The sequence below is a fragment of the Rhinatrema bivittatum genome, chromosome 1, assembly GCF_901001135.1.
Source record: "Rhinatrema bivittatum chromosome 1, aRhiBiv1.1, whole genome shotgun sequence".
Lineage (NCBI taxonomy): Eukaryota > Metazoa > Chordata > Amphibia > Gymnophiona > Rhinatrematidae > Rhinatrema > Rhinatrema bivittatum.
Window position 1 is genome coordinate 431770972 of NC_042615.1, and position 16903 is coordinate 431787874.

The 16903-nt window shown below is 39.7% G+C and overlaps 1 protein-coding gene across 1 annotated transcript in view; it reads left to right on the top strand.

Annotated features, from left to right (window-relative positions):
• The window catches only part of LOC115092923 (protein NipSnap homolog 3A-like), an 80972-nt gene that overhangs the window by 10575 nt on the left and 53494 nt on the right, over positions 1-16903 (top strand). Inside the window, 1 exon segment of the mRNA XM_029604353.1 lies at positions 16277-16481. Coding sequence (XP_029460213.1) covers positions 16277-16481 — 205 coding nt within the window.

Sequence of the window (16903 nt, forward strand, 5' to 3'; positions counted from 1 at the left end):
AGGTCTGTAGGCATTTTGTTCCAGATGTTTGTTCCGGCGATCGTGAATGAGCGGTCTCTAGTAGCAGCATGTTTGATGTGTTTAAGTGATGAAGAAACGAGTTTGGCTTGGTGCATTTTTCTTATTGGTCTCTTTGATGTGCGGAATGTAAACTGATCAGAGAACCATTGCATATCTTGGTTATAGATAGACTTATGAATGAGTGTGAGTACTTTGAATAATATCCTAGATGCTACTGGAAGCCAGTGAAGGAATTGGAGAGCTGGTGTAATGTGTTCATGGCGGTGAGTATTGGTGAGTAAGCGTGCAGCAGCATTTTGTAGCATCTGTAATGGTTGTAGTGAATTTTTAGGGAGACCTAGTAGGATGGAATTGCAGTAGTCCAGTTTTGACAATATTATAGCTTGTAAGACTGTCCGGAAGTCATGTGGATGTAGGAGCGGTTTAATTCTTTTTAGAATATGTAGCTTAAAGAATCCATTTTTGATGGTGGAAGTGATAAATTTCTTTAAGGAGAAATGATTGTCAATGATAACGCCGAGGCTGCGGACTTGCTGTAAATTGAGAGTGTCAGATGGAGAATGTAGGTTAGTGTTAAAAGAAAAGTTGTTTTGTGGAGTGATGATGAGGAGCTCTGTCTTGCTAGTGTTTATTGCTAGGAAATTTTCGGTAAGTAGTTTCTTTATTTCAACAAGAGCCGTATCCCAAATTTTCAGAGCATTAGGTAAGGAATCATTGATGGGGATGAGGATCTGAACATCATCTGCATATATGAAATGTGGGAGACCCAGTTTCACTAAAAGTCGACAGAGGGGAGTGAGGTATATGTTGAAAAGTGTAGATGATAGTGAGGATCCTTGCGGCACGCCTTGTAATAGTTTTCTGTGTTTCGACTCATGGCGGTCAATTTTGACACTGTATGTTAATAGCAGGTAATGGACTTCTCCTCCAAGAACTTATCCAATCCTTTTTTAAACACAGCTATACTAACTGCACTAACCACATCCTCTGGCAACAAATTCCAGAGTTTAATTGTGCGTTGAGTGAAAAAGAACTTTCTCTGATTAGTTTTAGATGTGCCACATGCTAACTTTATGGAGTGCCCCCTAGTATTTCTATTATCCGAAAGAGTAAAAAAACCGATGCACATCTACCAGTTCTAGACCTCTCATGATTTTAAACACCTCTATCATATCCCCCCTCAGCCGTCTCTTCTCCAAGCTGAAAAGTCCTATCCTCTTCAGTCTTTCCTCATAGGGGAGCTGTTCCATTCCCCTTATCATTTTGGTAGCCCTTCTCTGTACCTTCTCCATCGCAATTATATCTTTTTTGAGATGCGGCGACCAGAACTGTACACAGTATTCAAGGTGCAGTATTCAAGGTGCATATTAGGAGCTACCACCCAGGAACAAGATCTAGGCATCTTAGTGATAATACATTAAAATCATCGGCTCAGTGTACTGCAGCAGGCAAAAAAGCAAACAGAATTTTAGGAATTATTAGGAAGCGAATGGTGAATAAAACGGAAAATGTCATAATGCCTCTGTATTGCTTCATAGTGAAACCGCATCTTGAATACTGTCTGCAATTCTGGTTGCTGCATCTAAAAAAAAAAATATAGTTGCACTGGAGAAGGTACAGAGAAGGCAGCCAAAATGATAAAGGGGATAGAATGGCTCCCCTATGAGGAAAGGCTAAAGAGGTTAGGGCTGTTCAGCTTGGAGAAGACATGGCTGAGGGGGGATATGATAGAGGTCTACAAAATCAAGAAAGGACTTGAACAGGTAAATGTGAATCAGTTATTTACTCTTTAAGATAATGGAAGGTCTAGGGGGCGCTCCATGAAGTTAGCAAGAAGCACAATTAAAAAATTGTAGAACATTTTTTTTCACTCAACGTAATTAAGCTTTGAAATTCATTGCCGAAGGATGTGGTTAGGACAGTTAGTATAGCTGGGTTTAAGAAAGGTTTGGATAAGTTCCTGGAGGAGACGTCCATGAACTGCTATTAATCAAATTGACTTAGGGAATAGTAATTGTGATTGCTAGTATTAGTACCATGGGATCTATTTAATGTTTGGGTACTTGCCAGGTACTTGTAACCAACCTGGAATGGCCGCAGTTGGAAACAGGGTGCTGGGCTTGTTGGACTCTTGGTCTCACTCAAGATGGCAACTTCTTATGTTCTTAACTCTCCAGGGAGATCTAAATTTCCTAAGAGATGGCTCATGTCTTTGAGAGGGAGCACCTCGTCATTGTCCTCCATACTGAATAACATTAACTGACTCCTCAACGAAGTGGTGGGGAGCTCACGTCGGCTCCTGTCGAACCCAGGGTACGTGGTCTCCCAAGGAAAGTTGGTTTCAAATCAACCTGCTTGAGCTGCGAGCAATAAGAAGTGCTTTGTTAGTGTTCATGCACCATCTTCGGGGCAAGAGCATCCTCATTTAGACGGACAACCAGGTGACCATGTATTATGTCAACAACCAAGGGGGAATGGAATCACGGCCCCTCTGCTGGGAAGCACTCAAGATGTGGAATTTTGAAGGACAAAAATCAGGCACTGCTGTAGACTTCCTATCTCCCTGGGATCTCCATCATGCTCGCAGAAGATTTTGACCGCACGAATGATCTTTGCAAAAATATGTAGCAGACAAAATATTTAGATTATGGAATCAGACAATAGTAGACCTGTTTGCTTCAAAGCAAGGTAAATTAATTCTGCTCATTTCTTCCAAGCGAGCTACGGAGAGCTCAGGATACTTTCCTCTTCGATTGAGGATCAAACCTCATGTGTGCTTTTCTACTGATACTGCTCATAGCCAGAACAGTACAAAACGTTCTTCAGGACTAGTCATCATAGTTTCAGCATGGCCCAGACAAGCATGGTATATATTGTACAACTTTCCAGCAGTCCTCTCATTCCACTGCCATTAGATCCAATGCTATTAACTCATGAGAGCAAAACTCTTTTTATCATCCCAACCTCGCTGCCCTCAACTTAACAGCCTGGAGTTGACTGCTCAGGAATTGCAAATCTCGACCTATCTACAGAGATTGTCGATATCAGTCTCATCTAGGAAACTATCTACCAGGCGCAGCAATGCCTTCAAGTGGGATAGATACTCTATAAGTGGTGTCTGCTAAAGGCAATTAATACTTTCTCACCTCATCCTCAGCATCTATTTCAATATCTTTTTTCTACCTTTCAAACTGAGATCTTGCAATATCTTTGGTGCGAGTGCATCTTGGCGCCATAGCAGCCTACCATGATACGATGTAAACCAATATCCACTCATCTACTAGTATCTTCTGTACCATTGGATCCCAATGTTGTTCTTTCCCAGGTAACCAAGCCTCCGTTTGAGCGTCTGGAAATGGCTTTCCTAAAATATTTGACTTGGATGGTAATTTTTTTTTTCTATTTTCCATCATTTTTGCTAGAGTCTGCGAACTCCAGGCTCTTGTTCTCTATCCTTCATATCTGTAGCTTTTTTACAATAGGGTAGTTCTCCAAACTCCCCCCAAGTTTCTGTCAAAAGTGGTCTCCACCTTCCACATCAAGGCCCTATGCTCATGATGGTGAAAAGGTCCTTCATACTGAAGAATATGTCTGATTAAGACAACCAAAAATACCCAGATGCCTCTGCTGTACTGAGGCCTGTCAGAGGTGAATGAACTCTGAGTGACTTTCTGACTATCACAGATTCGAAGGATGTAGAAGATTTAGGAAACTTGTAAGCTCTGCAAAGCATATAATTAAAGGCCAGGAAGGCATCAATGACAATGTTTGCACCACAATACAGGGAAGCTGGGTCCGGGATGCAGGCTTTTGTCTTGCAGATGCCTATTTCAACGGACAGGAGCCAGGTGAATGAAGATGCCCCTGAGGGTACAGTTTTAATTAAGTCCTGGCTCCAGAAAACGGAATTCATGCTGAGCTTCCTATTGAAACCACAGACTTGCTATGTGTTTACACAACAAAGAATATCAAGAGAAGAACAGAAGAACAAAGTGCATCAAAGCCAGGTTGATAAAGGAACTTTTATGGTGGGAGGATGAACAGGGTTAGAAGAATTCTCAGTTGAGGGAGGTCCTCACAAGCATTTCCTATACATGATAGATTGTCATGACAACAGTATAATGTATCTTTGTAAAGAAGTCTTTGGGCAGTCACGTCATTCATTCTGGAAACTTCGGTAGTGCTGTATTTTGATTATATAAGTCAGGGCATGTCATATATTCATTGAGATGCTAGTTATTACAGATAGAGGGCATATCGCATCTCACAGGAACACTTGGTAAAGCCAAATAAATTTCAATTTGTACTATTGTACTGAGTTTGAGTGTTCTTGTTGCCCTGGCTTTGAGTCCAGAAATTATTGACATTTTGGCACCCCAGGTGGGACTTTAATAGCTGTTGTTATTATAATTATTAATTATTAATAAGCTGTAGTGTTATGTTTGGTGGACAAACCTGACGCTAGGTTCTTGAATGGGTAATTTGGCTTTCCGTTCAAAGATAGTGAGTTGCCCACATGAGTGGAGGTTATCCCGGAGAATTATGAGTTCAGAGCAGATGTGGAATGAAGTTGGATCCATTTTGTGAGTAAGTAAAAAAAAAAAAAAAAAAGGAAAAATCTGTAAGTATCAATGTTTTTATTTTATTTGTTGTACAGTGTATATAGATTGTGTGTTACATCGGGATTAGAATACTTTTTGCAAAGACAGGACATGAGTTGATGATTTGATTAAAATCTAAATTAAGTTCTGCTATTTTCAGATTGAACAGTTGAAAAAACAGAGGGGTAGCCAGCACTAGTCAGTCTGGGGTCTTTTGTCCTCAGACCGCATGGAGTACGGGAGAGATTGTTTTACTGCAGTACAGTTGCTTCGAAAGGAAGAAGAAGGAATAAGTTAAATTGGGTAACTTTGAAAGTTATTATTAGTATGATAAAGAGTTTTTAGTTAGTGGATTTTTACCAAAGTCTGGTTGTTTGTTGTGTGTACAGGAAGATGCTAACGGCTTTAATCTTTTACAGCAGGTTACATGTGATTAATTTCTTTCTTTTCCTTCTTTGATTAGCTTTAACAAGGAAGTCTATTTCTTGTCTGTGTGCATCTATTTATATAAGTCAAGATTTTGTGTAAAATGTTTCCTTGTACAAAAGTTTAGTGATTGTAGTTGAACTTAAATCTGGACATTTGTGAACTGCTGGCAGTGTGGTATATAGGGACATTTGAATTAATTGCTGCAGTTCATTAAATAGAGAAAGGAATCTTTCAGTTCTATGCTGTTTTTCTTTTCCCCTCCCTTGCTTGTTTTTATTTTATTTATTTTATTTATTTAGAGTTTTTATATACCGGCAATCATGAAAACATATCTTGCTGGTTTACATAGAACGGGGGTGCAATAAATACAAAAAATGATAATAAATACATGGAACTAGAACTGTGGTGACAGAAGGTACAGTTACATTTAACAAGGGAAGCCGAACTTGGAAGGAAGAAGAGAGGAGAGACTAGTTAACAAAATACAATATAAATGTAGTATAGAATAAATATTAAATACAAACGGCAAGGTGTTTTATGAGTCATTGGATTGTGTCATTAGGTTGTGTCCGGAAAAGCTTGCTTGAATAACCAAGTCTTAAGTTTTTTCCTAAATGTTGGGAGGCATGGCTCCTGTCTGAGGTCTGTAGGAATGGAATTCCACAGTAGAGGGCCAGCTGTGGAGGTGGCGCGATCTCTTAGGGTGATGTGTTTGGTCGTTTTCGCTGGGGGAACTAGTAGGGAGCCTCTATAAGCATCTCTGGTAGGTCTAGTAGAATTATGTAATTGGAGAGGGAATTGGAGATCGAGAGTGGTGAGTTGATGTATAGTTTTATAGATGATGGTTAAGGCCTTATACATGATGCGGAAGTATACGGGTAACCAATGAAGCTCTTTCAAGACGGGGGAGATGTGGTCTCTTTTCCTTGTGCCTGTCAGAATACGGGCTGCTGAATTTTGCACCATCTGGAGTGGTTTGGAGTAGGATGAAGGTAGACCTAGCAATAGGGAATTGCAGTAGTCCAGTTTCGAGAAAATGACTGCTTGGATGATCGTTCTGAAATCGTGAGCGTGGAAAAGAGGTCTTATCCTTTTTAGGACCTGGAGTTTATAGAAGCAGTCTTTAGTTGTTTTATTGATGTGTGCCTTGAAGTTTAGCCGGTTATCTATTATCACTCCTAGGTCTCTGGTTTGTGTGGTAAGAAGATTGGAAGGAAGAGTACTGTTGTTTGTGTTTTCAGGCGAGATGAGTAGGATCTCAGTCTTGGAGGAATTTAAGATGAGGTGTAGGCTGTTGAGTAATTGTTTGATTTTTTGGTGGCATGATTCCCAGTAGTCAAGAGCATTAGAGTAAGTGTCTTTAATAGGGATGATGATTTGAATATCATCTGCGTATAGGAAAAACTTTAGATTGAGGTCAGTGAGAAGTTGGCAGAGAGGAAGAAGGTAAATATTGAATAGAGTCGGGGATAGTGAAGAACCTTGTGGGACTCCTATAGCAGAGTCAAATCTTGAGGATTCCTTGTTTTGGAGTTTAACTTTGTAACCTCTGTTGTTGAGAAAGGTTTTAAACCAGGAGAAGACGGTGCCGCTAATTCCTATGGATGACAATAGGTTTAGGAGGATGGCATGGTTGACCGTATCAAACGCTGCGGATAGGTCTAGCAAGATCAGTAGGAACGAGTTTCCTTTGTCAAGGCCCAATAGTATATGGTCTGTCAAAGAGATGAGGAGAGATTCTGTGCCTCGATTTTTTCGAAATCCGTGTTGTGGGGCGAAGAGGAGATTGTTGTCTTCTATGTAGTTTGAGAGTTGAGTGTTAACAAGTTTTTCCATGATCTTGGCGATGAATGGGAGGTTAGCTATGGGGCGGAAGTTGATGGGGTCCTTTGGGTCAAGGTTGGGTTTCTTTAGGAGAGGTGAGATTGAGGCCATTTTGAGATCGTCTGGGAAGGATCCTTGGGCTAGAGAGCAGTTGATGATGTTTGTCAATGATGTAGCTATTGTGTCTGGAATGGATAGAAGTAGTTTAGTGGGGATGTGGTCTGCAGGATGAGATGAAGGTTTCATTCTTCTCAGGATGGTTTGTATCTCAGTGGAAGAGACGGGCTCAAAAGTGTTAAGGCTGGAGTTTAAGAAGGTCGGGTGTTGGTATGTTGGGAGGGCGTCTACTGTATTGGAAGGCAGTTGGGTTAAAAGATTGTCGATTTTATTTTGGAAAAATTGGGCCAGTTCTTCAGCTTTGGATTGTGCCATGTCGCTGGGGATTTCTCGCGGTATGGTTTGCGTGAGGCTGGATACATAAGCGAAGAGGGCTTTAGCATCAAAGACCAGGTTGTGAATCTTAGATGCAAAATAATCTTTTTTTGATTTTGAGGTGAGGGCTTTGTACTGGTATAGTGTAGATTTGTATGATGAGATGGTGATGTCACTAGGAGTTTTACGCCAAGTCGCTTCTTTCTTTCTTAAGCTTTGTTTTAGTTTTCTGAGTTCATTGGTGAACCAAGGTTGTCTGTTGGAGGCATTGGTGTGAGATTTTTTTATAGTTGAAGGGCAGAGCTTGTTAGCTATATTTTCTGTTATATTGTTCCAGGAACGAATGGCAGTGTTCGGGTCGGTGAGATCTAATAGAGGGAGCTGTGACTCCATCTGGATGTTAAGATCATCTGGGGAGCATCGCCTCCTGTATTGGAATGAAGGTGAAGGAATATTAGGGGTGTTGGTCTCTTTCAAGGCGAAAGAGGTAGAGATGAGAGTGTGGTCCGACCATGGTACTTTTTTGATCTTCACATTGGATGTAGTCGTAATGCCTTTGTTGCTGATGTTACAATGTATCTTATGTTTACAGTAAACATAGAAACATAGCAATGCTGGCAGAAGGAGAACGAGTGGCTTGTCGGTTTATCCAGCTAGTTTCCATACATATTTTCTTACCAGGAATGTAGAGATGCTCATATTGGCATCTACGTTTTTAGAATTGTGTTAGTAATGAGGGTTTATTGTGAAGAGATCTTAGCACAGTGTGCGGTGGGTTACATCTAGAAAGCATGAAACTGTGTTTATTTAAAGCCATTCATAATCAGATTTGATTTATCATTGGAAAGGGATGTTTTTTCTTTGGTCAGGTGCATAGGCAGAGAGATAGAAAGGAAAACAATTTATAGATATACCAAAAGAGAGCGATGCCATTTTAATGAAATGATCTGTTTAAGTGCTTTATCACTTAACTAACCTATTCATTGAGTGTAATAGTTGTTTGGCGGGAGAGGAGGTGAACCCCCCCTTAGGAATGTGTTTGAGACGAAAGAAAAAAAAACAACCCTGGGAGTGAATCACTTTTAAAATGAATTATACAGTTTTGCTGAGGTAAGATGTTTGAGGGTTGAGTATGTTACAGGACGGGGTGCAAAGGTGATAGAAGAGGGACTAATGAATTGATCTGTTTAATGTGAAAACAGAAATTTGTGTTGAAAGTATGGGGAAAGTGAATATTAGGGATGAGAGAGGATGTAATGTTAAAGAGGGAAAAGATTTCTTTTATATGCAGAAGGCTGTGTGGTGAGACATTTAGAATGTTTTGGTAGAAGTAGAGAAATAAAAATGTGGGTCAGTTACATTTAAATCTTTCATCATGGGTTTGCTTTTAAACAATTGTGTGCAGATATGAGCTATTGTAAATTAAACACAGGTCAGAAACAAACAGAAGGCACTAATATGTATGACCTTTATGTGGCAGTAAGGATGATAGATATTTCTCAGTTTTGATTATATCTCATTAGATGCTAACTTTTCGAAGAAAGGGAATGAATTAGGTGGTTTATTTTGATGGGAGTTCAGGTATTGAACGTTTGTATTGTGGACTGTTTAGACGATATGTAAAGGAGAAAGATTATGAGACGGTGAACAGCAGAGAGTTAAGCAGCAATGCCTATTATCTATTTATGTGCCAGTAAGAAAAACTTTTGGTTAATGCATAGTAGTATGTGCCATCCTTTTATTTTGCAGACTTCCAGATTCCTAGTTGATATGTTTGTGCTTTTGGAAATGATTCGTATTTTTATTTAGGGTATTTACAGGATTTGGTAGTAAGAACTTTGTGGAACATATGCACCTTGGATGGAAATAAAATGACTTCTAATTAAGTGCAAAGTTGTCTGTTTTAAGTTTCTCTTTTAGAAAGCGAGGTAGGAGTTTACAAGCATAGAAAAAAAAAAGGATTTTAGATTTGTAAAAGGAAGTAGCTCTTATCACAGGGGACAGCGCCTCCTAGAGGTGAACCAACATAGAAAGGAAAGTAGCTTTATGACTGTTTTTTTCTGAATTAAGGTATAACAGCAGTTTGACTTTTAAGGAACCTGTAATGTTATTTTTTTAACTTTATTTTTAATCATGATATTAACTGTCATATATTAGATTTCTTTTCAGGGTACCAAAGCACAAGGCACATCTGTCTCTGTTCTATGGGAGATGAAGATTAGTTTTTTCCAGTTTGATTCCTTTTCAATTTTTGAATAGATCTATTTTAATTTTCATCCTGAGTTTTTGTTTTCTTTTGTGGATCGATCCAATTCTTTTATATTTTAAAGTATTTTTTTCTTTTTGAGCTCAAAAGTTTGTCATGTTGTCTGTTCTATGTTACATGTGTACAAGGAGGAATGAATGAATGCATGTATTATGTGGTCAGTGCTGTGACATATATGTTTTAATGTACAGTCTGAGTATTTATGTTTGTGGTCTGGACCATTGCATGATGTTTTGAAATAATGTGGGGATTATTTGGCAAATTAAATATAGGGAGTACGTGACATAAAAGTATTTTCTTACTACTTAATCGGCTTTGTTGCACTTTTATTTAGGTTTGATTTCAAACACATGCATCTAATCTAAGGAGTTAAGAGATTCTACTCTGCCATCACTGAATCCTACTAAAAGAACTATATACGCACTGATTGCAGAACTTATATTTGGCCACAGAAGTTCTTACATACTATATGGACTGCAAGGCTTATAATTCATACCTGATTTTTGTGTTTTTCTTTGTTCTGTGGGAATGACTTTATGCAGAATTTAGGTTCTTTCATTCTCTGTCAGCACTTAGCTGTTCAAGTTAATGATATTATTTGAAGTGATGCTGTTTTTATTAGTTTGTATGTTCCAAGTTAAGTAGTATTTTCCAGTCTTAGACTTTATAATACTTATATGCTGAATCAGCTAAATGCATATGTACTAGGTTTTTTTATCTTTATCTATGGAAGCTTCTTCGATCACATAGAGGGTGATGTGTTTCAGTGTGATTCAAATATGATAATTTAGGGTTCAAGAGGGAGATCTCTTTATATTTCTCTTCCACACCAGCCTAAGTTATAAGCAATTCCTATTCTTTTGTTTTGCAGCTTGCACTTAGGGTAATCACTTTGCTGATCTTTAATATCTCAATATTCTATTTCTTATTCTAATGTTTTCGCTGAACCCTTCTTTGAATATCTTTTTACTATGCCACTATTTACTAGATTTCACCTAATGACTGTTTCACTCTCTTTCACTAAGATTTCTTACTAGTGTAGCCTGTGATATTTATTATGAGATTGTTCTTCTTTTTTTTTTTTTTATTTATACTTTATTGAATTTTTCACAGTTATTACAATCATGAAACAAATACATACCTTACACATGAGGAGCTCTGCTATGGGGATCTGTAACATTTTATTACTATATCTTTGGGTATATTAATTGCTCATTGTTCTTTTCTTCTTATCTTGGCCCTTTCACTATAAACTCTATCTGTGACTTATAAGCTAGTTGGTTTCTATTTAGGATTCCAAAGGGGAAGATATAATTTTTCTTAGTTCTGTCTTCGATTTGTATTAAATTTCTTCCTTTCCCTGTGCAAAGACTCACACTGATGGTTTATCAATTCTGCAAAATACATTATTTTGTTTTAGTTCACATAATATGCTAAAGACTTTCTCATAGTGTCAGCTTTTACTTGTTTTTATGATTATTCCCAATTACACTTAGGCTTACCATCATTTAAGAAGGGTATGAGCCCCATTTCCCTAGAAGTACCTGAAGACGAAGCAGTATTACTAGTCATCATCTACCTTAATAACTAATACCCCTCGACTGACATCGGTTTAGAAACCTTGCCATCCACAGCTGTATTATCTCTTTATTTATTTATTTATTTTTAGATTTTTATATACCGGTGTTCCTATATGAAATAAAGATCACATCGGTTTACATTGAAACAGAACATGAAAATTGCCAAAAGGCATTACATAGAACAAGGTTATGAAACTTGGAACAGTGTACATAAGTTCAAAATTTAATGATAACGTTGTAACATTGATGACCAAAAGATAAAGGAGAAAAAAAAAAAAAAAAAGACTTAAACAATTAAGTTGTTATCTCTTGGACATATGACTGCCACAAGCGAATTAGGACTGGCCATACAGTGAGAGCTTTCACTGCTACGGGTTGTTGTCATAATACTGGATAGCACTATAACTACCCTACAGAATTAGTATGATGTTTTGGACTTTTGCTATGCCTTTCCCTATCATGCATATGCCTTTGTATTTGATCTTCCATCACTGCAGCATATGACTAGAATATGTCTTATGCTTTGCAACACTTTTACATCATGTATGCACAACACAGTATGAGTTCTTCTATTGATTCTTGTTTCTTCTATTCTATTGGTTCCTTTACTTTTCTGGTAAGGTGCATTGATTATATCCCTGCTTGCCATTTTAATGAATATTATCCTGGGTAGTTGTTCATAATAAGAGTACTTATTGAAAAGATTTGCCCAGTATACCTAGTATTATATGAGAAACATAGTACTTTCATACTAGTCTCTCTGTGTACTTATCTTTACATGTTATACCACTATTATGTACTTACTTGATTCTGAAAGATAACATATGTGATCATGTTATTATGAAGTAGGTCCTTTTTATAATGCAGGTATCTGTATAGCTCCATTATAGAGCTAATAGCTACCTAGTGAAAATTAGTTTTGATGTTATTGTTTGATTAACTAGTGAATGCTTGTGGGAGTATCATTCATATTAATTAGGAATCTAGAGGGACACACACCTATGCACTACACCTGATAAATACCAAGGTTAGGGGTTAGGACACACTTTTAAGTTCCTTTGTCATGGCTCATCATCGAAGATTGATTGATGTGACACCTGTCCATTAACGGTGTCCCATAGAGGGAAATGAAGAATATGTCTGATTAAGACAACCAAAAATACCCAGATGCCTCTGCTGTACTGTGGCCTGTCAGAGGTGAATGAACTCTGAGTGACTTTCTGACTATCACAGATTCGAAGGATGTAGAAGATTTAGGAAACTTGTAAGCTCTGCAAAGCATATAATTAAAGGCCAGGAAGGCATCAATGACAATGTTTGCACCACAATACAGGGAAGCTGGGTCCGGGATGCAGGCTTTTGTCTTGCAGATGCCTATTTCAACGGACAGGAGCCAGGTGAATGAAGATGCCCCTGAGGGTACAGTTTTAATTAAGTCCTGGCTCCAGAAAACGGAATTCATGCTGAGCTTCCTATTGAAACCACAGACTTGCTATGTGTTTACACAACAAAGAATATCAAGAGAAGAACAGAAGAACAAAGTGCATCAAAGCCAGGTTGATAAAGGAACTTTTATGGTGGGAGGATGAACAGGGTTAGAAGAATTCTCAGTTGAGGGAGGTCCTCACAAGCATTTCCTATACATGATAGATTGTCATGACAACAGCATAATGTATCTTTGTAAAGAAGTCTTTGGGCAGTCACGTCATTCATTCTGGAAACTTCGGTAGTGCTGTATTTTGATTATATAAGTCAGGGCATGTCATATATTCATTGAGATGCTAGTTATTACAGATAGAGGGCATATCGCATCTCACAGGAACACTTGGTAAAGCCAAATAAATTTCAATTTGTACTATTGTACTGAGTTTGAGTGTTCTTGTTGCACTGGCTTTGAGTCCAGAAATTATTGACAATACTTTGGACTGCAAACAGGTTTCTGCTTATTACAAAGGAAAGACTCAACCCCCATTGTCAAACCAATCAGCTTTTCGTATTCTACAACCCAAACTGTCTAGGAACTACGGTCACCAAGCAAACGTTAATTAGTTATCTGAGTGCATGTTATGATTGTCCAAATCCGGAAGTGGATCCTTAGGCCGACCGACCCGGAGGGGACAGTCGGGAGGCAGACTCACACTGGGTAGAAGAAACTTCACCTGGAAACCCGTGACCCCTCCAGAGAAGCTGTGGAGGCCCGGGTCGCTAGGACTTAGGAGTCTTCACCCTGGAAGTCCGAGGTCCCCCCAGGAGGAGCCCGTAGGGACCCGGACCGCTGGGACTTAGGCGAAGAACTGACGAAACCCAGGACCAGAGTACGGACCGGAGATCAAGGCAGGCGGCGGACAAGCAGAAGACAGGGTCACAAACCAGGGGTCAGGGCAGGCAGCAGGCAAAACGGAAGTCAGGGTCACGAACCAGAAGTCAAGGCAGGCGGCAGGCAAAACAGAAGTCAGGATCACGAACCAGAAGTCAAGGCAGGCGGCAGGCAAAACAGAAGTCAGGATCACGAACCAGAAGTCAAGGCAGGCGGCAGGCAAAACAGAAGTCAGGGTCAGGCAGGTAGAATCCAAGACAGGCAGCAGAAATCAGGAACCGGGAAGTCAGAAGGCAACTAGTACTTCGTAGAAGGAACCTCGTTGCAAGGCAATTTGAAAAGCCCCGGTCCCCAGTTTAAATCCCCTACCCCGGCGTCTGACGTCATCGGAGGCGTGTCAGCACATCCGGGTTCTGACATTGAAAACGCGGGGCCCTGCGCGCACGCGTTCCCCCGACGAGGGGCGGAGTCTTCGGCGGCGTCTCCCTCGTGGGGACGCTGCTGCCATGCAGCCTGGAGGGCCGTGAATCGGGCGTTCTGTGGTGCGGATCGGGCGTTCTGTGGCGCGGGAGGAAGCGGTAAGTGCCCGGTTATTATCCTGGTGACTGGGATCGTAACAGTGCATTCAACACTGCTATCACTTAGCAGGATTACAACTCACAGATTCAGTTAAAGCTTATCAAGTAAGTACTATGGTCTCTGTTGCTCATCTTTATTACATGCCCATTGAGGACTTTTGCAGAGCTGCAACTTAGTCTTCAGTTCATATCTTCACATCCCACTACTATCTGGATAGCCTCTCAAAGACTGACAGTATATTCAAATGGGCAGTTTTACAGAACCTCTTTTTGCTGTAGTCCAGTCTCCACAATGGGGACCAGATTGCCTACTAAGTAAACGTTCTGCAGCAACTCTTAGCTTAGGACTCCCCACATATAATGGCTAATTCAGGCTGCTTATCAACAGAAAATGCAAATTTGCTCACCGTAAATGGTGCTTTCTGTAGATAGCAGGATGATTTAGCCATGGAATTCCCTCCCACCTCCCTGGAGTGTTCACTACATTGCTAGATTTAGCTATGGTCCTGACTGAGGGTGCTCATGAGGCAACCCCTGCACGGGAATTCCCACACATACTCAGTAGAGCTCAGGGCTCTATTGTCTTGGACAGACGAGTCCATTCGGTGCTGCCGGATGATGTCACCCACATGTGATGGTTAATTCATCCTGCTATCTATGGAAAGCACCATTTATGATAAACAAACTTGCTTTATCCCATGCGTTCTTAAATTCAGGTACCATTTTTTTCTCCTCCACCAGGAGGCCGTGCCATGCATCCAGCACCCTCTCTGTAAATAAATATTTCCTAAAGGCCAATCCTTTTCCTTGCAAAAAAATCAGCAGAACCAGGGATCAAGATTTAAAACTCCAGGGAGGAAGACTCAGAACCAATGACAGGAAGTATTTCTTCACGGAGAGGGTGGAGGATGCCTGGAACGCCCTTCCTGAGGAAGTGGTGAAGACCAAAACTGTGAAGGATTTCAAAGAGGCGAGGGATAAACACTGTGGATCCATAAAGTATAGAGGATGGAAATGAAGTGAAGAGGCATGGGGGTGGCTTGCGGGAATGACAGCTACTACATGGAGATTAATATCCTAATTAAATAAACATACACATGGTTAATGCGACTCCAACATTGCTCTATGCTTCAACGGCAAGGGGAAATGGCAAAAAAAAAGGATTTGCATCCACAAAAAAAGCAGGGGAGTAGCTTGCTTAATACGGCAGTTACTACCCCAAACCAAATTAGCCTGATACTTCACTTTCAATGATATCCAGCATAGTTCTCTGCTTCAACGGCAGGGGGAATGATGAAAAGATGATTTATATTCGGACAACAACCAACAAGGACTGAGTTGCACAGGCTGGATAAACATGCGTGGGAGTAGCTTGCTATGATGGCGGTTACTACCCCTAAACAATTAGCTAGATACTTCACTTAGATGCAGCTCCAGCACTGATACTTCACTTAGATGCAACTCCAGCACTGCTAACTCCATCGATGGCGGGGGTGGAAGGGACGGCGGGATAGAAGGGAAATAGAACAAAAAGTCACTTACAAGGGACAAGAGAAAAAGATAAGTATGGGAAAAAAAATTTAAATAAAAAAAGTGCAAGCTTGCTGGGCAGACTGGATGGACCGTTTGATCTTCTTCTGCCGTCATTTCTATGTTTCTATATTACTTCTCAGTGTACCCCTTTTCACCCTCGTCCTATAATCCTTCGTTCTAGAGCCTCCTTTCCATTGAAAAAGGCTCACCTCCTTTGCATGGAAACCTTTGAGATATTTGAATGTCTCTATCAATTCACACTTATCTCACCGTTCGTCTATCCCCATATGCTTTAGAACAAAAACAACTGATTATTTTAATAGCCATCCTCTCGACCAGCTCCATCCTGTTCATATCCTTTTGAAGGTGCGGTCTCCAGAACTGTACACAATATTCCAAGTGAGGTCTCACCAGGGACCTATACAGGGGCAATATTGCCTCCCTTTTTCTTTTGACTATTCCTCTCCCTATGCAGCCAAGTATCTTTCTGTCTTTTGCCAATTAAAAATACATAAAACAAACTCAGATATGATTTACAATGTCACTTGAATCATTTAATGTAATTACCACTCTGTTGGGTTTTTTTCATTTTCTCTAGATGTATACAGACATCCCAACCAAGCTATTTATAATTTAATTTCATTTCTTTAATCTCTATAGATCCTGTTTATTTCAACCTTTTTTTTCTTCTTTAGGTATGTTTGTTTGCCACAGGACCACGTCAGGAAGATAGCAAATTATTTGAGATTCGGACTTACGATGTTAAGCCAAAGAAGATGCAAGAGTTCCTGAAGTTATGTAATGAACATATGCATATTCGCACAGCTCATTCTGAGCTAACTGGCTTCTGGACCATGGAGCTAGGTGGAATGAATAAGATCTTGCATATTTGGAAATATGGTATGAACTGTGTCATTTTCTAGTGCTTGGGCCATATTTGCAAACAGTAGACAGATGTAGCTGCATGTTGCTTCTTGGATTTCTATTTATGATTGTCGCTAGACATAAATCAAAAAACGAAATTAAAAATTTAAGATAGCAAACCATTCCCCATTGACTAGAAAAGAAGACAATGATTGAGGTAGACCATGTATTAGCATACTCTTTGGGAAAAAGTTATCGGGGGAATTCCATATATTGCTCTGTTCTGGATGATGTATTGAAGTGAGGGGAAGGATTTTGTGGGGGGAAGGGGGATTTCAGTGTATGAGGGCCCTTGTAAAATAGATTTATGCAACCTTATATTCAGTTTTTGACTAAATTTAGGATATTATATATAATAATTGTTACTGCTTGTTTTTAATTTGTTTTCTAATGGTATT